This window comes from Trichoderma reesei (genome assembly GCF_000167675.1).
Source record: "Trichoderma reesei QM6a unplaced genomic scaffold TRIREscaffold_18, whole genome shotgun sequence".
NCBI lineage: Eukaryota > Fungi > Ascomycota > Sordariomycetes > Hypocreales > Hypocreaceae > Trichoderma > Trichoderma reesei.
The window spans coordinates 295278-316421 of record NW_006711165.1 but is presented as its reverse complement, the minus strand read 5'-3'; the positions used below and the strand labels follow the sequence as shown (position 1 = coordinate 316421).

At 48.7% G+C, this 21144-nt stretch overlaps 4 protein-coding genes across 4 annotated transcripts; 3 read left to right on the top strand and 1 right to left on the bottom strand.

Moving 5' to 3' along the window:
- Positions 1–613: 613 nt before the first annotated feature.
- Positions 614–2318, top strand: TRIREDRAFT_66296 (uncharacterized protein; the record flags this gene model as incomplete). The annotated part of the gene is made up of 4 exons (XM_006967647.1): positions 614–803; positions 856–1400; positions 1464–2071; positions 2156–2318. 4 exons carry the CDS (start codon positions 614–616, stop codon positions 2316–2318), a joined length of 1506 nt encoding a protein of 501 aa, XP_006967709.1.
- A 4935-nt stretch (positions 2319–7253) lies between these two features.
- TRIREDRAFT_110008 (uncharacterized protein) lies at positions 7254–8298 on the top strand (the record flags this gene model as incomplete). The annotated part of the gene is made up of 5 exons (XM_006967646.1): positions 7254–7331; positions 7683–7689; positions 7734–7785; positions 8021–8120; positions 8173–8298. The coding sequence occupies 5 exons, from the start codon at positions 7254–7256 to the stop codon at positions 8296–8298; spliced, it is 363 nt and encodes a 120-aa protein (XP_006967708.1).
- A 6141-nt stretch (positions 8299–14439) lies between these two features.
- TRIREDRAFT_110007 (uncharacterized protein) lies at positions 14440–15021 on the top strand (the record flags this gene model as incomplete). Its single annotated transcript, XM_006967645.1, has 2 exons — positions 14440–14683; positions 14879–15021. The coding sequence occupies 2 exons, from the start codon at positions 14440–14442 to the stop codon at positions 15019–15021; spliced, it is 387 nt and encodes a 128-aa protein (XP_006967707.1).
- A 678-nt stretch (positions 15022–15699) lies between these two features.
- TRIREDRAFT_5011 (uncharacterized protein) lies at positions 15700–15954 on the bottom strand (the record flags this gene model as incomplete). Its single annotated transcript, XM_006967519.1, has 1 exon — positions 15700–15954. The coding sequence occupies one exon, from the start codon at positions 15952–15954 to the stop codon at positions 15700–15702; it is 255 nt and encodes an 84-aa protein (XP_006967581.1).
- Positions 15955–21144: the final 5190 nt, after the last annotated feature.

The following is a 21144-nucleotide window of genomic DNA, read 5'->3' as shown; positions in this document are numbered from 1 at the left end:
ATTTGATCAGGCCGGATGCCGAATCGTTACTAAGTTGTGATGGACAAGCGACATTAACGGTTCCAGATAACGAGTGTCACCACCCATGTTTACCTTGGGGCGAGTCTTGGTATATGTAGTCAATGTCTGGCTGTGACGGACAAGGGTTTCCTGTGATTCGAGATGAGATTGACGTGGAGTTTGCACTCTCGAAATGCTCGCATGACCCTTGGTAAAGGAGTTCCACGTATGATGTAATAGAGTAAAGACAGAGGTAGATATATCGAACAGCAGGCGAATAGTCCCGTAATATATTCAGTTCAGGGCGACCTAGGCTACAATTGAACGAATTTTACGTGTTACCTTGGGAGCAATTGATAGACCTGCTCTCAACTGGCAGGCTGTGAGCCGTGAAAACAATTTCTGGTGTTGATGACCGGTACCTAGCGCTAGCGCCAATCGAGGCGCGGCATCAGGTACCGCCGCCATGGGTTTTAATTGATTCTGCCCCACGTGTCGACGCGTCAAGTCGCGTCTCTCACGCTCAAGTCCTTCTCACCCGCCAAATCCATCTCAACACCAAACGGATTCAGTGACAGCACAGCTTCAACAGTCACATCCGCACACAGCAGCCATGATGCGACAAGACCCCAATCGAATCGACCCCAAGCGGCGCAGCGTCGTCGACTACCGCAAGAAGCAGTTTGCCACGCCCCAGTTCAAGGACACGCAGTATCCCCATCGCCTCAACTTCTACGCAGATGCCCCGACGGCAGACATTACCCTCGAGCAGTTTGAGCAGTGGGCCATTGACCGACTACGAGGTAACTGAAGCTCGAGTGTCCGTTTCCGCGCAAACATGTCTGACCCTGCCAGTCCTGGCCGAGCTCGAGGCGTGCTCCTTTCGCAACCGGTCGCCCGCAGAGACGGCATCGCACATGAAGCCCATCCTCGACAAATACCTGCCGCTCGACTCCAACAGCTCCAGCAACGCAAAGCTGCTGTTTTCCCAACGCCAGAAAGACCACTACAGCCACTTCATCCTGAGGCTAGCCTTTTCGTCCACCGAGGACCTCCGCCGGAGATTTGCCCGCGTCGAGACGATGCTGTTCCGATTGCGATTCAACAGCGACGATCTAAAGGAGCGGGCCGCGTTCGTTTCCAGTCTGGACCTCGACTGGTGGGAGCCCGTGACGGACGACGAGAAGAGGCGGTATGGCGCCGAGCTGGAGGCCATGGTGAGCGGCAAGAAGACGAGCAGCGAGGACGAGACGTGGTTCAAGGTGGACTGGGAGCGAGTGCCCGATCTGGTGGAGAGTCGGAGGGTGTTCCTGAAAGCCGGAAAGGCGTATGTGCCCGGGCGAGAGCAGTCAAGCATGGTGGTGGCGGAGTTTACAAGCCGGCTTGAAAGACAACTAGAGGTGAATGAATCCCTGCCCGCAGAGTTGTTTCAAGCTTCATGAAACTGACAAGTGTCCAAACAGCTCACAGCACGAGCACTGCCGCGTCTGGACGAAGACGACCGACTAACGCCCATCCTCAACCACCTCTCCAAAAACTTCATCACTCCCGACGCGTCCTACATCTCCGGCTCTACAGCGCCTGCCGGAGCCCAAATCTCGGCCGCCAACATCGACAACCTCTCACAGCACTTCCCGGCGTGCATGTCCAACCTGCACCGGTCGCTGCGTCGCGACGCCCACCTCAAGCACTACGGCCGTCTCCAGTACACGCTCTTCCTCAAGGGCATCGGCCTGAACCTGGAAGAGTGTCTGGCCTTTTGGCGCGGCGCCTTCCACAAGGTGACGGACGACACGTTCAACAAGGAATACCGGTACAACATCCGGCACGCATACGGCGACGTTGGCGGCGACTCGAATCGGCGAGGCGGCGGCTACAGCCCGTTTAGCTGTCAGAAGATTCTCACCGAGCACCCTCCGGGGCCTGGCGAGGCGCACGGGTGCCCGTACCGGCATTTCAACTTGGAGAACTTGACCTCTTTGGTGCAAGCCATGGGGGTCACTGATCGGTCGGTGCTGCAGGGCATCAAGGAAGACAAGGATAATCAAAAGTTTCACATGGCATGCAACCGGTACGTCCAATCTTTAAACCTTTGCTTGATCCCTTTCAAGGGGGGGGGGGTTCACAACTGCTACGGAGAGCTAACCCGACTCAGCGTGTTTGACCACTTGCACAAGGCCGAGATCAAAAAGGCCAAGGATGAAGGCGTCATGACGGCCAACCAGCTGGAAACAATTGTGCATCCCAACGAGTACTTTAAGCGGAGCTACCTGCTGAAGAATCTCGGCAAGGAGGCTGATGTCAAGATGGAGGGATAGACGGTGTCTATTACTGTTGACGCCTTTCGCAAAAGAAGGCACCTAAACGAGAGTCTTCATGGCAACACAGACGGCCCTGCATACAGTTATGAGCTACGTGAAGCATTGATTCAAACACAACACGGAGGACAGCATAGGCGATGAAGCAAAAGGCGTTTTAGCAGGCCGTATCAGGATATCAGCCATAGGAGGGACACTGTCGACATTGCGTCAAAGCTAGGTTTGCATCACGATGTACGAATATCGCCAAACACTCAATGCCATACATACACAACAAGATCAAAAACGGTTTCGTCTTCCCACCATCGTCATGATCGACAACGGTCTCCCCTCCCGAATCTCGTCCTGATCTTGGTTCTAAGGTAGCACACACCACCCTTTGTACCCCCAGCACCCCCTCCCTTGACGTCCTCCTCCCATGCCCATTGCAGAAAAGACCCCCCCTTACGCAAGCTAAAGCAAGGCCCGTCCTGCCAAACGACGTAGGTACCGAGCGTTTTCCATGGTTCATGCACCTTTTTGGGGTTCAGCTTTCAGAATGATGTAGTGCATGACATATGAGCTGAGAACAGGAGGTGCATGCATCATCTCATCATTGGGGCATGGCATGATTCCGGGGAGGGAGGGGACCCTTGAGGTTCGATGGGGGGGAGGAGCAGCTAGGGATACGCCCGGCGTTTGCACTTGTCAAGTCTAATGTGAGGTGATGTTATACAAGATCGTGAGACCCGGTTTTTGGAGGAAGATGTAGTAATGATATGGAGGAGAAGCATGTCAAGGGTTTATGGGTTTCATGGGGGTGGATTTGCAGTTTGTTGGATAGTTGATAATCGGGGTTTTGGAGATTTGGTTCATGACGGAGATTTTATGTCGTGTTGTCTTTCGAAGCAGTGATTAACACGTGCTTTGGAATAGAGAATGAGAGAAAACGAGGCTCGTCCGACAGGCCGAGGCGGGTCACGATGATTGCTACTACTTTTCGAGATCGCCTGTCTGAGCTTACAAAGACGGTATTGTTCGTGAACCTCGTATAATGCGCCCTGAAGTCGTGATGACATGCCAAATCACGCAGACAAGATAACAACACGTCCAAAAATCACATCATGCATGTACTAGGTAGGTAGGTAATCATCCAAGTCGTCCGTTTGCCGATCAAACGTCCAAAACGGATCCTTATACCGAGACAAAACAAGTGTCAATAAGTGGTGTAAGCCAACCACCATCACCTTGAAAAAAAAAAAAATCGAAAAAAAAAATAAAACATCGTACAAAGTCAGAACCAAGGAAAGCGAGCGGTGGACTGCATGCGCCCCTCATCAACAGACACCCATGCTTATACGAATTCCGTTTCTGCAAATGCGACGCAACAAACGGTACGGAAAAGCTTCACTCTGATCTCCTCTTTTTGGTAATACTACATACCCTCATTGTTGCAACTTAGACGGTAATACTTGTATGTCTCTGCTGTCGTGGAGAAGACGAGAGACCTGGGCAGCTAACAAGCTAGGGTATAGGAGCATTTGAGCCTAAAAACGACACCGTCGGCTGCACGATGATATCAGACATACGGAGGGGAAAATAGAAGAATAAGAAGTCCAGTGGAGAGAGGGCGTGTGAGAGCGGGGTTTTTTTAGAACGATGAAATGAACAAATGAATACTCTAGCCAAGCATCGTGAACGTAGGGGGAGATAAAAGATAAAAAAAAAAAAAAGAGGAGGAAGAGGTTAGCTGTGGAGAAGGGAAGCAAGGGAGGAGAGGGGGGGTTAGCCGGTTTGTGTCTTGGGGGTTTACGATGATGATGATGACGACACAGGACGATTGGTGCATGAGCAGGGGTCTTTGCGGGTTCTACATACAGATTGGGCTTGTCTTGAGGGCGGATGAATGAGTGGATGGATGGAGTAGGGAATACTGGTTATATGAATGCTGGTGCGGTTTGGCGGTGGTTGAGCGCTGCCTTTTTCGAGGCGTGCTTGGGCAGAAGTCCATGTCCATGGACGGCTATGAAGCTATTCCGGGCAAGCCATCAAATGATGGGTGATGAACAACCACAGGGGGAACGAACAAGATGCGGCGACAGTTGCTCCGTTCTATGAAGCCTTGCACATATCGGTTTAATACAGAGCTATTCACGGCATTATTAAAAAAAGCGCAGCATCGCCGCAGCAGGCTTGTACAGTGTTGTGCACAGATGCAGAAAGGCAATGTATCATTACCACCTTTTCCTTGTAGTAGGTAGTAGCAAGCAAGTCCAAAATGAGGGGAAAATTGGAGGGTGAAACAGCGATTGTCGTCTCGGCTCGACGGGAACGATCGGGCCAGGGCGAGTAGATGCATATCGCGCGTCTGGGCGTGTGCTGGATATTGCGATGGGCCATTGACCAGGGGGTACAGAACTTGCGTAGTATCGTAGGGTGCAGCTTTGAAAGGGTGATGAGGAATTTGGGGGGACCTTGATGGACGTTGGCGATTGGATAACAGACCCCCCATGGGTATATTACATATATCCAAGGACAGACGAGGAAAAGAGCTCGAGGAAAAGTTGCATCTCAAGGAGCGGTGGTGACAGGTCTGGGGTTGAGGATGGACAGGGTGAGGCTGCGAGATGTAAGTCTATGGATGTTATAGGGGGACGAAGGGCCAAAGCCGCGTGTGGTCTGAAGGCAACGCTGACTGAACTGTCATGAATCTGGCAAGCTACATACAAGACATTCACGACAATTACTTACAAGGGAAACCAAGGCGATGCGGAGTAAAACACAAGGGATGACCGTGTAGCGTCTGGCAGAACCGGTGTAAGTCGTCAGCCCTGCAAGCGACACTTAATTATCAGAAACGACCTTCGCCGAGACCCTTCAACTTACATTGATACAGAGACCTACATAATCCAAAACCAAGACCGCAACAATCGAGGAACGGGCCGTCACAAAAAAATAACGGCTCGACGCGAATGTGACGTGTATCGCCAATATGCGGGGAGGCAAGGAAGGGTGTGTGCATTGCATTTCTCATCAAACTTGATGAGGACGCAAGTCCCGTCGCTGCGTTACCAAAGTCTCCGCAGAGCTTCATCCTTCCATTTCCCTACCTTACCATATCGTACAGTACTATTATCATGTCTTGATCCTTCTCGGTACCTATTTTCAGTATACTGACTCCCAGCTGCAGCAGCACACGAGCAGCTTGCTATTATTAACACCACTGCCTCGCTCGGCTCCTACACTCGACGCCCGCCAGCTTGGGCCTACCATCATCCCCCCTGCCATATTACCCCATGTCTCTCTTTTCCTCCCCCCCTGCACAGCACAGAACGGTATGGAGTTGTATTACTACTCGTAAGATGCTCGCAGACAAGAACGGACTATGCTCGATTTGAGGGCAACTCGCTGCGGAAATAGCCGTCCTGGGGAGCTCCGTAATGACAGGGGAGGGGGGACCCAGTGCATCTAAAAAGGCGGTAGCGGACGATCCCCCAGCCTGCAATTGTGTCGTCGCTCGCTTTTTCTTTTTCAGCTCTCTCTCTGGCTTCTCCTTTCCTGCCGGGCGCCTCCCATATATTACGTTGCCTGGTTGTGCTGGGCTGTTTGCGATGCTCTTACACTGAAGTCGGCGAGGCAGATCAGGGCTACGAGCTGCTCGTATATATGAGGTGCGTGTTTTTACCGGAAGAAGATGGCTGGACGTTGTCGTCTTGGCGGTGCCGAGCATTGCCCTTTGACAATTGCTTGCTGAATATCCCATGCCTTGTCTGGTCAACTTAAACCCTCATCAACGCTCAAAAGCGGTATACACACCGACCGCCATCCATATTATCTTGGAGACCCATCCTCGAGCCCTCATCATCCTGTTCCTCAATCTACACTTCCAGCTCCCCCTCAAAGCCAAAAAGCCCCTCCCACAACCCGAGCAGTATGTATTGACAAAACTATGTGGATTAAATGTTCCCCCCTCACCCCCAGTCAGAACAAAATACAGCAGCAGTAATCCTCCTCCCGGTCCCCCAGCCTCCCCAGGCACGGATGTACTCCCTGCAGCCTCCTCTCCGCCTAGCTTTGCCGCGCACAGCGCCCTGATAATCACCAGGCATCCCAACCTAGAATTGAACAATCGGGTACATGCATAATACCTCACAAGTAAGAAAAAAGCCACAGCTTCGAATGAAGGAGAGAGGGGACTGGGACTCGAGATCCCGCGGCTGCACATCACTGGCCGCTAAAAGCTTTGCGAGGACGACGAAGGGGCAATATCCGTCCAATCCGGAAACTCGCGCCATGCGTACATACCTACGATACATGTAGTACTTACGGCGCCCTTTCTGGGCCAATGATGAACACGAGATTGCGTGCAGAGTGGCCTATGTACCTAGTATTTGTCTCTCGCCATGTCATGCACGCAGCTCAGCGGCATTTGCTTTTCTGGCTTCGTGCTGCTAATACTGTACGTGGGTTCTATACCTGATACACGCATCTGCTGAGGAGGTTGGACGGATCGTGCCATCCCGCAACGGGGGGTCATGTGGACTGCGACTCCGAATCCTCTTCCCTCATCGTCCTACACACATAGTAGTAGCACTAGGTAATCTTCTTCAGTTCTTTCTTATGCGCTGCCCGGTTTGGGTCTTGCCGCGGCCAGCTTTGCCCTTGGAGATGCAAATACACGCCCGCGAGGGGGTCTCAATGCCATAAAACGACCAGGCTGCACATGTGCTGCTAGGGCACATATCCCCCAGCCTCGTCCACCGTCCGCGATTGCACGAGAAGAACCGTGCATGGCTTTAGAGCTAGTACTACCTACTGGACTGATGCTCGTACGAGGACATGTGCAGCTAGGCATCGGGATCGATTTAGGTGCCAATAAATTCGAGAAGGAAGACAAAAACAGGCAGGCATTCTAATATTCACCCCTTGCCTTGGGCTCGACTTATCAAGGGCGCCATGATCAGCTCAGTTTCAGGAACCCAGCCTCGCATCTTCCGCAAGCGAGCCCGACCAAAACGCAAGGCTCCGGATCGCGTACGTACTGTAGAACATCCCGGCATCCGATGCTACGCTCCCCCCCCCCCCCCCCCCCCCCCCATCCATCCTTTATGCATCTTTTGTCTCTCGGCAGACGGAATTGCTGCACTGAGCAATGTGTGTGTTTGCGCCAACGGAGATGCCCCGTTTGGAGGGGGTGAGAAGGCGGAGGAGCAGGAGGAGGAGGGATCAGGATCCTTTCGTTCAGCTCCCCCGCGTGAAGAGGATACGGAGTGTGTGTGAGGCTGCTATTACTACAGTACTACCCTTGATCTCGCGCCATGGTGTCCCTGATTTTGCCCGTATATAGTAATTTGATTTAGTATGAGTTGACTTGACTCTATGAAGATACGAGGTTAGTAAGAAGCTTGGAAAAGGGAATCTACAGCATGGGAAGAGAGGCAGCCAAGGCGGTTGATCCTAGATCCGGGCTGATCGACGATTTACCCGTGTAAGTCCAGATGAAATGTACTCACATGTCCATCACAACGGGAAGACGCTGTGCCTTTGGCGCAATGCTGTTGCGTGTACGGAGCAGTATCCCTATCCTTTCTGCGCTCCCCTAGTATCTACAGTTACGAGACAACAGCGGAGAGAAATAAACAATTTGGTTTGTTTTGCGTAATCTACAGCTTCAACAACGCGCCCCCGGAGTAAACCAAGCCCGATCTGCAATGTCCTCCCAGGAAGAAGCTCAAACCCGCCCCAGAACCTGCTCCAAGCTCAGCCAACGCTCCAATAGCCCCAGGAACAGCTCTCTTTAGCTCCTTTAGCTCCCAGTCCACAGTATGTAGCCATGCCTCAGCATGTGTAATTAAGCACCTCCCAACTCTCACAGACATCCTCAGCCGTAAACCCCCCCTTCCGCTACTCAGAGCTTGAGAACATGACACCGTATATGCTGCATTCCCAGTCCGTCCTAACATACAAGGCCGCCATTTCCTCATCCGCAGGGGCAAGATGAAGGCAAAACAGAAGTTAAAGCCAACCTATGTCAGTTCCATTCGTAAGCCTCTCTAGCCGTCCCCTGCTGCTTGAAGTAATAATACTGCCCTTTTCCGTAACACCAGCATCAAGGATTCTCAAGAAAATCACCCGAGTCAGCGAGCAGAAACGGGCTGAGTCGCTCCGCCGGTGGTTTATTCCCGACGACAACTCCTCTGGCGCGGTTGATGTATCATATATATCAAAAAGAAAACAACTTGTAATAAGAAAGCCTCACTGTCGGAGAGGACAAGGGAAGAAGAAGAAGAAGAAGAAAAAGAAGAACAAGGTCCACTGAGTTTCCAGGCGTGCTATGCATTGCCTCCGTCCTTCATGGGTACCGGGGTAGGTACCTTGTGTACCTGACAGAGAGCAATGGAATGAAGCTGCAATTCGTGTCTAACTGAGGCCTGGTGAACTGTCTACTTCACAGAGCCTCGTCGTCTCACGCACCTCCACATCAAAGACCGCCCTCAGAAGAAACGAAAGACAACTCATTTCACGCATCAGCAACAGCCAGCATCCCAGGTCCTTCAACCCAATAACCTCGCCTATATCGCCTTACACAAAAGCACCCGACACTTCAACAAACCCCCCCACCAGCACGCACCCATCAGACAAGGCATCAAGAAGCACACAAGTCTAGGCCATCCACGTAGCTCTCGCAGGCGCCTTACATCGCATCGCATCGCATCGCATCGCAGCGTCTCCCGCGGCACAACCGCTGGAGCTCGACTCCCCCCATGTCCTACATACATACGTACGACCCTTCACGTCCCATCCCATGTCCCATTATATGCTGCGTCCCCCTGGCCCATAGACTAGTAGTGTCTCATTGCAGACTCGCACAACATCTCTTCGTGCCACAGACGATATTAGACCCCCTCCCCCCAAAAGCCACACAAACCCCATGCCATGCCATGCCATGCCACAGCCATGTCATCCGACGCCGTGCCTCCCCAAGAACCCAAGAAAGTCCTACATGCGCGCAATGCATCTCCGCTCCTTTCCCTTCTTATTCGTCCCTTGGCATGCCTACACCTATTCACTGTCCATTCATATATTGCACATGGCTACACTGAATATCATCCAATCGTCTCCAAGCTCCCAATTCTCTCGTCTTACAGCCCATACCTATTCTTCAAAACCTAGGTACCTTACAACACTTTGAATATTTAAAAGACAAACGCAAGAACAAGGCTTAAGCTCCTACACACACGCACACGCATAACGCATACAAACATGTAGAGTGCAAGTATGTACATATGTAGGCCTTCTCAAACCCGTCACACCGCAGAACCCTCTTGCATGACAAAGACGCCCTTTATCATCCAAAAGACAGAAAAAAAGAGACGTGTAACAAATAACAAAAAAAAAAATATCTTCTACTAAACATACATACATACATACATACTTCTTTACCTCACATACCTTACGTACCTCTCCCCTCGCACATGCATCCAGCCAGCGCCCTAAACGCACCTCTGCTATATATCCTATGCCGCCCCCCCCCTCTAAAACAAGAGTATTACTATTAAGGCACTATTAGATTGCTATTTAGGCACTAACTAACCTAAATTAGCTTAGATTTTATCTGCGCTATACCGCCCTGCTAATTTATAATATATACTATAATAATTAAAAACTATATATAATTATAAAAAAGGAAATTCCTTATTAATTAATTCCTTTAAAAAATGCATTTTTTATTAAATTAAATATATATTTATACTGCAGCCTATTAATTAATTTATAGCCTTTAACTAGGTTACTAAAATAACTTCCTTAATAGTAAAAGATAAAGGCGCTACTATTAAATATATAGCTTTAATACTGCTGCTGCTATTATATTTATAGCCTTATCCCCTTTTTACTCCTTATCCCTTAATATTTATATATATTTATAAGCGCTTTATAAATAGCTATATAAATAGTTATATAAATAATTAGCTAGCTTAAGTTACTTCTGCCTTAATCTTAGCTATAGTATATATTTAATAAAGACTTAAGCCTAGGCGCTAAATACCTTAAGTTAAAGTTAGTAGTAATAGCAGTAATAGCAGTATTAAAGCTAGTTATAATACCTACTATTATATTAAAGCTATTATTAAGTTTATAATTAGCTATAAATATATATTAATAAGCTGCTTATAATTTTAAAAAAGTTAAGGCTAGCTATATAACTTTTTAATAATATTAAAATTATAAATTTAAAAAAAAGGCTTTAGGAAATTTTATAATATTAAGTTAGTAAGTTTTTTATATAAAATAAAAAGGAAACTTATAAATAGCTTATTTAGCTACTAGTAGGCATAAACTAGCTTTTTAATAAAAACCTTATTACTTTTAATTATATTTTTTTATAAATAGTATATATAAAGTAAGGCATATTACTATATAAAGGTATAAGTTATTTTATAAAGTATTAAGTTATTATTCTTTTTTAATATTATAGCCTTAGCCTAATAGTATTTTTATATAAGTTATTTAATAGCTTTATAATTAACTTTTATTAAAAGCTGCCTTAGCTAGTCCCTGCTAATATATTAATAGCATAGCTTTATTTCCTCCTTAACTGCTATTTACTTATAGTTATATTTCTTTTTAACTAGTATTTATATAATTACCTTATAAAAATAATATAAATTACTAGTCTTAATTAAAAGAAATAACTTAATATCTTTATATATTATTTTTATAAGGCTATTAGTTTATTATTTAAAGTTATAATATTACTTAATGCAGTATTATAAGAATTAATTAGCTAAAAAGAGATACTTAAAAATAATATAGTTAATTATTTTATACTGCTATATATTAAAATAGGTAATAAGCCCTGCTTAAGCTATTTTATAGTCTTTCTTAATATTAGTATAAATAACTAATTATTATACTTATTTAAAGCTATTCTTATTATTCTTATAAAAAGGCCTAATACTTAATTATACTACTGCTATAGCTATAATAAGGCTAAGGCTATTAAGCTTATTAGTATTAAGGTTAGTAGCTAGGCTGCTTATAAATATATTACTATTACTAGCCTTATTACTACTAGTAGCCTTATTATTAAAATCCTTTTATTATATAGTTATCTTTTTATTAATATTTATATTAATATAAAAAAGGCATAGCTGCTATTAAGTATTTAAAAAAATATACTTAAGTATATTTTTTAATATATTTTCCTTATTAATAATAATAACTTAAAGTAACTAAATCTTTAGCTAATAGTAAAAGGCATTAAATTAATTATAAATTTATTTATAAGTTAGCTACTTTTTACTATTTATAAAACTAAAAGTAAAGTTAGTTATAAAATACTAATTTATAATACTAGTTACTTAAAATAAATATATTTTAAACCTATTTATTTTATAAGTATTATTTATTTTTAAGACTTTTAGAAATTACTTTTACTGCTTTTTATAATATAAGTATATTTAAAAAACTACTTTAACCTTATTAGGCTTATTATTATAATACTAAATAATATAGTAAAGGCCTTCCTTTTTTAAAACTTTAATTTACTGCTATATAAAAGTAAGGCTATTAAGCTTTAACTAATAAATAGCCTGCTAATTATTATAAATATCCTTTAAGTAAAAAAATAAGCCTTTTTTACTAATTAGTATATAAATAATATTTTTTATTTTTTAAGTATTAAAGGCTTTTTAAAAAAAATAGTAACTTTTTAGCTTTTTTCTATACCTTTATATAATAGTAATAAATTATATAAGCTAATATATTACTAGTCTTATTATAATTATATTAACCTTTAAAAACTTTAAAGCTTTACTTTTAGTTAAAGCTTTATTTAGCTAAAGCTATAAGTTTAAATAAATAGTTAAGCTTTACTATTATTAACTTTTTAACTTTAGCACTTAAGCTTAGCTATAAGGCTTTATAATTATAAATAAAAGAGTAGTAAGTTAAGATTTTATTACTATTAATAATTATATAATTCCTAGCCTGCTTTTTTATAAAGGCAGCATTATAATTATAATAAAAGCTTTAAAGGAAGGCATAAAGGTTATTAAATAAGTTAAATTATTATAATAGTAGCAGTAAAAGGATTTAATAAGCAGAAGCTTTTTAAAGCAGTAATAATAATAGCAGTAGTAGCAGTAAGGGATAAGAATTTTAATAAGCAGCTTAATTATTAGCTTTAAAGCTTACTGCTTTTATTATAATTAATTAAGGCTTTTAGTAATAATAGTAATAATAATAATAATAATAATAATATCTTAGTGTTTTAGTATTTTTAAGGCTATAGTAAGATTACTAGTATTAACTTTAAAGGTGCTATAGCCCTGCATTATATTTATATAGTATAGTATAGTGTAAATAAAATCTAAGCTAATTTAGGTTAGTTAGTGCCTAAATAGCAATCTAATAGTGCCCTAATAGTAATACTCTAAAATAAAAGCTAAAGTAATAATAAAAAATACATATAAAAAAGACTGACTATTTGTCTGCCTACTAGCTAGCTACCTAGCCAGCCAAGATAACCTAGTCAATCAGTTAATCAGTCAGTCAATCAGTGTGTCAGTTCATCTACACGCCTCGCCTGTCTATCCAGTAAAAGATACCTACAATACACACACACACACACACACAACACACACATAAACACCTCTCTATAAACGCAGCCAAGCCAAGCCAAGCCAAGCACTACACTCACAAACGCACCCGACTCGACGCGCAAAAGAAATGACAGCGCCTAATACCTCAGATTCATCCTAACACCCCAATGCAAACAAGCTCTCACGAGAAATAGACACAAGACCTGACCCAATAGTACATACAGCACCTTAGGTACCTAGGCAGGTAAGTACCTAGGTATCCATCATCCCACAGGTTCTAGCCGCGGCTACGCAAATCCAGACCACATGCCCGCACCCAAGCCACCTCACCTAACGAGTGCGCCTATTTCTCCCCATTTCCTCTCCCATCAGTACTCGACTGCACCCTCATTTCTATTCCATATTCCAGATTGGAGAAAAGGCATCACAATATCACAGCAAAATGAATCATAAGCGTGCGTGCATGTAATTGTGTGTAATCATAATGACATTTGTGAATTTCTAAAGACGTGAAAAAGCAAGGCTCAAGGCCGGTGGTATCACTATACTATCCCAATAACCAGTAAAGACAAAACGTTCCAAAAATCCCATCGTCTATCGCGTGTTTCCTGAACAAAGTGCCTCCCAACCCAACCAGGAATAGATAAATAAATAGATAAAAACGCGAAACAAAGGGAAAAGGGTCGAAAAAAGGTAATACTCGGTAACAAATCATTTGCGAACCACGCGCAAAGGACAGGAAGTGAATGAGAAATGAAGTAGAAGGAAAGAGATCCGTTATCCCGACACCAGACCACGAGTTTCATCCCATCGTACCATATGCAGCCCAAGAAAAAAAAAAGCGCCAAATTGAAAAAGAAAAGGCCACTCTTAGACGCGCAGCGCCATGCAGAGAGAATGCGTGTAAACTGAATACCAAGGTGCAACAGAAAAGTAATAGACACGTCAGTGGCTGTGCCGGAAAGAAAGCAAGAAAAAGGGACCAAGCAGAGAAGAGAGAGACAAGCAGCACGATGCATGCCAAGGGCAGAGGCCAAGGCGCTGCTCGGGCTAGACCCAACAGGACCCCCCGTAAGGAACCCACTGGTCGCTTCTCCTCTCTCTTTTTGCGAATGCTCTTGTTTTTTTTTCCTTCCCTTGCTTCGAGGCGCCAGGGACTAAGGCAGACCCTTGTCGCACAGCAGAACTGGTCGCACACGGCGTTTCTGGGCCAGGCCTTTGGTCGCTTGTCGTCGGTAGTCTTTCGGGTCCGAAGCGAGGGGAAAAAGAGCTGAATAGAAGAGAAAGGCCGCCGACAGTTGCAAGGATCGGCCAAAGGGTATCTGATGGGAAACGGCAAACCCAAGGGGGAATGAAGCGGGTAAAAAAACAAACAAATCGAGAGAAAAAAAAGGTCGATGATACAATCAATCATCGCGGCGGTCGTCATTCATAGTCAGGCTTGATGGCGCTGTTTCGCATGTTCCCCCCGAGGTCGAGTCGAGGCCGTCGTGCTTCCCAGTTCCCCAGACAGGCCGGCCCAAGCGACCTGTCACAAAATGACGAAGCCTGTCGAATCAGCGTCGCACAAGGGCCAACGCCGACCAGATGTGCCGAAATGCCGCAGGCTCCAATTGGAGGCCCTTGCCTGCGGGCGAGGGCGCGAGGGCGCTGGCGCTGCGTCCCATGTGCAGCGCAAGCCAGACAAGACTCGACAGACCAGCCACGGAGCGGTGCAAGCGAGGAGGCCCTGCGCCTTGTGTGTGCGCGTGCGTGTGCGTGTGCTTGTGTGTGTGCGCGTGTGTGAGTGCATGCGCCGACTGCCTCTCTGCACCCAGGGACGCTCGGGTAGCACCGCATGTGCGCAGTGCACGAACGAGGGAGCGTCAAGTGGCATCGCGTTGGGACACGCACATGCGCCGCGCAGAAGCGAAAGCGACGCTGTGGTCAAGCCGGAGCCACGTCCGTCTCGGTAGCATCCGCTGCTTTGGCGCCCAGGTTGCTCGTTGGCGCTCGAGCATGTCGCGCCCGACCCCAAGGGCCAGACGAAGACGAGACTGGACGGCCAGGCTGAGCACATTTGCACAGATCTCGCAACCCATGGGAGCCAACGGCTGCGCGACCCGAGCTATGCCGCATAGAGTGCTGACCGTCGAGCCGACGCCCTGGGTGACGAATCCCGTATTGCTTTCCTGGGCATGGGCTCGCGGGGCTGCCCGTTGCGGGAAGGACATGGGGGGGGCGGGATAAAGATAGCAACTCTCACAAGGCAGCGCCCGTTTTCTCAGTTGTCGATCCAGGAGAAAGGAAGCAAGGGCCCAAGTGAGAGAGCGAGAGAGAGAGCGAGAGAATGCCAGGCTTCGAGAGCGTCATCTGTGCCGTTTGGGCGCAGGGCATCTGACCTCAGCGGAGGAGGCAGAAGGAGTGCCAAAATCCTCCCTGGATGCAGGTGAGAGCTCGCCTTTTTTTTTTTTTGACAGGTGACGGCGTTTGCGATCTGTCAGAAAAGCAGGCAGCATCAAGTGTATGCGTTGACCCGGCGGATACCGTCGATGGCTGTCCTCGGGGGCGTAGCAATACCAGGCTGGCCAGTCGTGTGTGTAGAGGGCGACGCCTGTGGTCCATGGAAATGCGGCGGGTTCGTTTATGCTGCCGCATCGTTTGCTCGCTTCCCAAGGGAAGAATATAAAGTACAACGACGCAGTCAAAAGAGATAAAAAAAAAAAGCTGGCTGCGTCGCTCATGCAGGTGAGAAAAGATGCCGTATTCGCGCGTGTGCTGCTGATACAGAAAAGAGGCGAGAAGAGGGGCAAAACGCTCTACTTGTATCCGACGAGCTTGGCGCACCGCTCGCAGTAGTAGAGGTTGTGCGAGATGCGCACCATGCCGGCGGTGCTCGCGTCGTCCGTCGTCGTCGTCTCGGCGGATCGAGCGCAGCGCATGCAGCGCAGCACCAGCACGGAGGCAATGGGCCGGGGGTTGGCGTCCATTCTGACGGAGGAGGAGGAGACGTCGGAGTCGGAAGAGGAGGCGGAGGCGAAGTTGTGGCTGGCGATGAGGGCGGCAGCGGGCATCTTTTGGGGGTTTGCTGAAGTTCAGACTGGTTGGGATAGATAGATGTCTAGGCGATGGTGGACGTGTTGTTGCAAGGACGGCTTCCAAGGGTAGAGAGAACCGTCGATGGGATGTGGAGGAAGAGTTGGGGGAGGCGATTCGGTGGTTGTTAGTTGGCTGTTGCGTGTGGATGCGGTGTTGATTGTTTGTTGAACTCTTTTCGTTTTGCCTCTTTATTGTAGATCGCAAGAATGAAGAAAGAGTGGGAAAGCGAGAGTTGAGAAAGGATGAAACTTGTCTGAATGTCGAGCAGTCCTAGTTGTGTAGCGGATATCTTTCTCGAAGGAGGGATGGGCCTTGATTAAAGTACTAGCAATAGGAGGTGTGTCGTAGGGCCAGATGGGCAAGGGAAGGGGGGTGTGGGCGTGGGCGTGGTCTTGGCCCAGGGGAGGCGTGCAAAAACAGGGAACCAGCTTGGAGAAGGGGAAGAGCAAAAAAAAAAAAGGCAGAGAAGACAAGAGAAAGAAAAATAGGGTCTCCGGTTCCAACAAGGCAAGGCAACAAGGAACGATCCACGCCAGGGAGGTGTGCAGGGCCGATCGTCGATGCCCGTCTGGACCCCCCCCTTGGAGATGGAGTTGTTGCAACTAAAGGGAACAAGAAGGGGACAGGGGCTTAGATAGATACCTTACGAGTGTTGCAGCAAAAAGGTTGTGCTTAACTGCATGCCCGGACTCTGGTCTGTTCGGGCAACGGAGACGGCGCAAGACGGCTGCTGCGGGATTGGGGTGGGCTCGGCAGAGTCGTGTTGCTTTGATGCATGTGCGCTCTAACCTTGTGCAATCGAGAAATGATCAAACATGAAGCCATAAAATGTCACTTTCTGTTGCGAGCGAGGCCTGCATGGCCTGTTGCTGCAGCCGAGCTGGAGCGGTCCGAGGGGCGGTATGCCGCTCTCAACTGTTATGCTGCTTCTTGATGTGGTGTTATTTTTTTTCGTTTCCTTGTTTGCATCTCGTCCTCTTTCTCTGCCCCGGCATGCATCAAAAGGTGCCCCAACCGTTTACGAGGTTCGGGCGTCCGCATCAGAGCTCGAGCGTCCAAGTCCCTTGCACGCCCAGATCCCCCGTACCGCTCGTAAACTCAAACGGTATGAACGTAACAAGCAGTCTCGACGGGGGGGCCCAGTTCAGCTCGAATACGGGATAGATGCAAAGCTGGGCAAGAAGAAGGCTTAGCACCGCTTGGCCCAGGCAAAGGCGTGCGCAGCCCAGTCCAGCACAGCCAGGAAACAAGGGGGGGCGTGTGCCTCGACGCTTGGTCAAGCTTGCGGTTATGCGCATATGCAGGATGCGACCATTCGTTCCCTTGCCCGTTTCTACCACTCACTGCTTGAATCTGCTGGCAGCGACTAGAATTTCAGGGCGTCTGCTAGACTGCTCCAGGCCACTTTTTCCCTTGGGAGTCAGAGGGGGGGCGACCAAGTGTGGGCGCTGGAGCCCGGTCTTGTCTGGCATTTTCGCAGACAATCCGTCCAATGGCCTCGGTCCACCATGAAAGTTTTTTTTCTTCTTCTTCGAACTCCAATCCAATCAGTTCGTGATTCTGCCCTTCTGCAGTCCTTTTGCCGGGTAATTTGGGCAAGGACCAGGGGAACCATCCGATATCTCGATGCCCAAAAGCCGCACGTTTTCTCCGACATCTCAGAGCGGTGGGCTTGCCAGACCTGTCATCGCCGCCCTCGTCGGTGGATATCCGACAGGGGGAACAAACATCCATAGTACTATCCATATGCAGTCAACAACACCTGGGGCAAAGAACAGAAAACAAAAAAAAATGGCATTCTTCGCCTCACTCGCTAAGCCCGATAGCGGGAGAGGGCTGTCAGCCGAGTGTCCCGTCGTGGCAGGATTCTGGATGCAAGAGGAGGAACAAGGCTTGGACTGTAGAATCCCGAGCATCGCCAGAGCTTTCCCGCCAGCTTGCTGCTTACATGTATGTACCTGCCCGGTGATGCATCACATTGTCTCGGCGTTATGAGCTATTGACTCAGCTAAGCTTCTGTTTCGAGCACATCCAAGCTCCTCTAGGAAGCAAAGCTATTGAGCCGCCCGGTCCGAGACGTGTCTTGGGGGTGTTGCGCTGCGTTGCGGTGCTGCAATAATAATACGACTAGGCTCGTCGTCCTTCTCGGTGGCTGTACATGCAGAAAACGCGCGGACGGGCCAAGATGGCTCTACTACTGCACGCACCATCCATGATATTGATGCCAAAATAAGAATGCACAGCAGGCTGCATTGGCACCGTACGAGAGGCCACAGCCAACAGGCCACAATGCCAATTGCTTGCAGGGTCGCTCCATGCTCGAGTGCTGTGAATGAGACGCACCAGAGCCTGCATTTCATTCATGATGCGGAAACGACTCAAATTGAAACGCTCCAGGACGGGCCTTGGGTTGAGCAGGAACATGCCAGCGAGGCTGTCTCCATATCCCTGTGGCCACAACAACAAGCTCAAGCCGGGGCTATCCCAGAGATCCAAGGGAACAAGGCGCCGCTGCCAGCTCGCGCAATCCGTCCCAATGTGCTCCGTGCTGAGGCTGCCCAACTCTTTTGTGGACACAGAATTCCTCACCGTCTCGACAAAACCTCTGACTCTTTCTTATTTTTCCCGCTCTCTCATGCGCCGCAAAACGCCACTACAATGGGATAGCGCCGCGTAGTTGAAACTGTAAAGACGCACAATTCATGCCCGAAAGCCGCGCGGTTTGCAGAGGCTCGAGCGGACCAAGGTGGTTTAAGTTGAGAAAAATAAAAAATCGAGTCGGTGAACGGAGTCGGGGCCCGGCGTCTCCGCCGAAAGCAATAAGCCACAATACAGTAGGTAATAGAACAAGACGTACGATCCAGAAGCTGGGCGCCCAGACGGCCTGCCGCGGGATTCCAGCTGGCAGGATCCCGTCCGTTTTTGACAGACAACAGCAGCAGCAGGGCGGCTGACGCACAGCGGTTCTCAGGAGATCTCGGGTCGGGCAAGCATCCGGCGAGCCGCGGAGTCTGTCCTCAGCAGATTCGCATCGCCAATCACGATGGCAAACAAACCTCCTTTCTCTCGACCCTTGCACCGTTCGGGGCACCGTAGCTATGGATACAACTACCGCGTATGTTTCTGCTCATCGCCATCGCCATCGCCGTCGGCAATCGGAAACCAGACGAGCTATTTCTTGCATGCGGAAACGAGAGAGAATGAGAAGAAAAAAAGGAACAAAAAGAGGACGTTCCAGAAGCCCGGGATAAATGAAAGGGCCTGGAGGAATGGATATCGCGCTTTGAGGCGCAATCAAGATGAGGCAGCGAATCGGTGCGCTTCGGGCTCCGGCTTGTGGCCCAGCTGAACGAGGCATTCGCAAGTCCCTCCACTCAAAGCATCGGGGCAACGAATAAACGGGGTTTGGGGGAGAAAAATGGACTCTCGAGAGCCCGCGCGTTTCAGATGGCCGCGATGGCGCTAGGCTTGACACACGTGGGCGCCAACAGCATTTGTGCGGATATTCGACTAGCGGGGCAATATGCATCTACGAGGCACATCTGCTCGCATTGCTGCATGCTTGGGTGCCTGCCTTGTGCCTTGAACTCAACTCTCGTCCATCTTCATGCCAGCCAAACCTGGGCTCTGGTTGCGACAGTTACAGCGTGTCTCAGTTGCGGTAAAACACACTGCGACAGACAGACCACGTACGCAAGATGACTCATCCTCGCCCAGCCAAATTGCTAGGGCCAACTCTCCGAGGATTCCAGCAGAAGCGACCCCCCTCCCTCCACCCCGTCCGTATGTAAGGCGTCCGGATCGGAATCGTTGACGCCGCGCTGACTGGCTGGGGCGGGCTTATCATGCACATATGACTGACCGGAAGGAAACTGCATCACCGGCCGCGCGTTTGCAGGTCATCAAGGGTCGTTCTGTATGTATGAGTCGTACGAGCAGGCGCACGAGCTCGGAGCCAGACGTCCGAGGTAGATGGCCAGATGGCCAGATGGTCCTCTTAGGGGAGGGGGGCAGCATCCCTTGGGATGCACGGCATCGAGCGAAACAAGGCAACGGGACAAGCTACCCGGCAAAGAATGGACATCAATCTGATGCCATCGCCCCAGTCCCGCTGGCCCGCGGACGGAACGCAAAACGTCTGCTCCACGTCACCATGATTGGCGTCCTACTGCATGACTTGGCGGCTTCTATCGTCCCGGCCAGCCTCTGATACAACAACAAGTATCTGCAAGACAGAAACCGGCCCCGTCATCAGCCAGCCAGCCAGCCTGCCTGCCCGGTTTTGCTTCAGGCCAAGCTAATCAGTCAATCAAATCAATCGACCAACCCGGCGGCTCATATCAGCCAACCACATGCAAAGGGAGAGCTGCATGTCTCTCTCCTCGTGAGAAGGCCTCGCCAAATCAGCGTCGCCTCTTTGCTGCTGCTGCTTGGCCTCGTCCTGTCTCCCATGGCCTCACGCGGGCTAGCGCCATCGGCTGCTCCTTTGATGGCCCTGCAAATTCCCGATCCCCAGGCCCTTGGCAGAATGTTCCAGCTCGAAAGCCTGTTTTCCGTCTGCTTCATGTCTCCCGTTTTCCCTTGCTTCGAGCCTTGTGTGCTGGCCGCGAATTGAGGCGGGCTGAACGCCGGCCGTTTCCAAGACATCTGATTGATTAGAGCCAGAGTGGCCCGGCCTCCTTATCTCGGTTTCTTACGTTGACGAGACGCACCGGTGCGTGGCATTTGGCCACCCCCTTTTTTTTCCATCGGCAGTCCAGTTTTCATCTTACAAACGGTTTCACCCTGGACGTAATACATACAGCTTCCGTTTTCCCTCATCGCCGCCAGCTGGCCCAATATACATCCTACTGCTACCCAGCAACCGTCGTACGACGTGGCTCGCCCGGCTCTGGTCACGGGCATTCATGCGACCGTATTGACTCGTCAGTTTTGTTCTCCAATTTATCCCAGGCAGGCTCAGTCATCAGGCAACGAACAGCTTCTTCCGGTCATCCTTTGCTGCAAGGACCGAAAAGTCTCGAGCCACACCCGACATGCTTGCTTTAGCCATGACCCCCCAGGAGCCCGCCAGTGAGCTGCTCATTCATGAATGACCCTTCTGTCCATGCATCCTCGGCTGCAGTCATATCTGCTCTCATGCTGTCTAGTCCGTGTCTCACCCG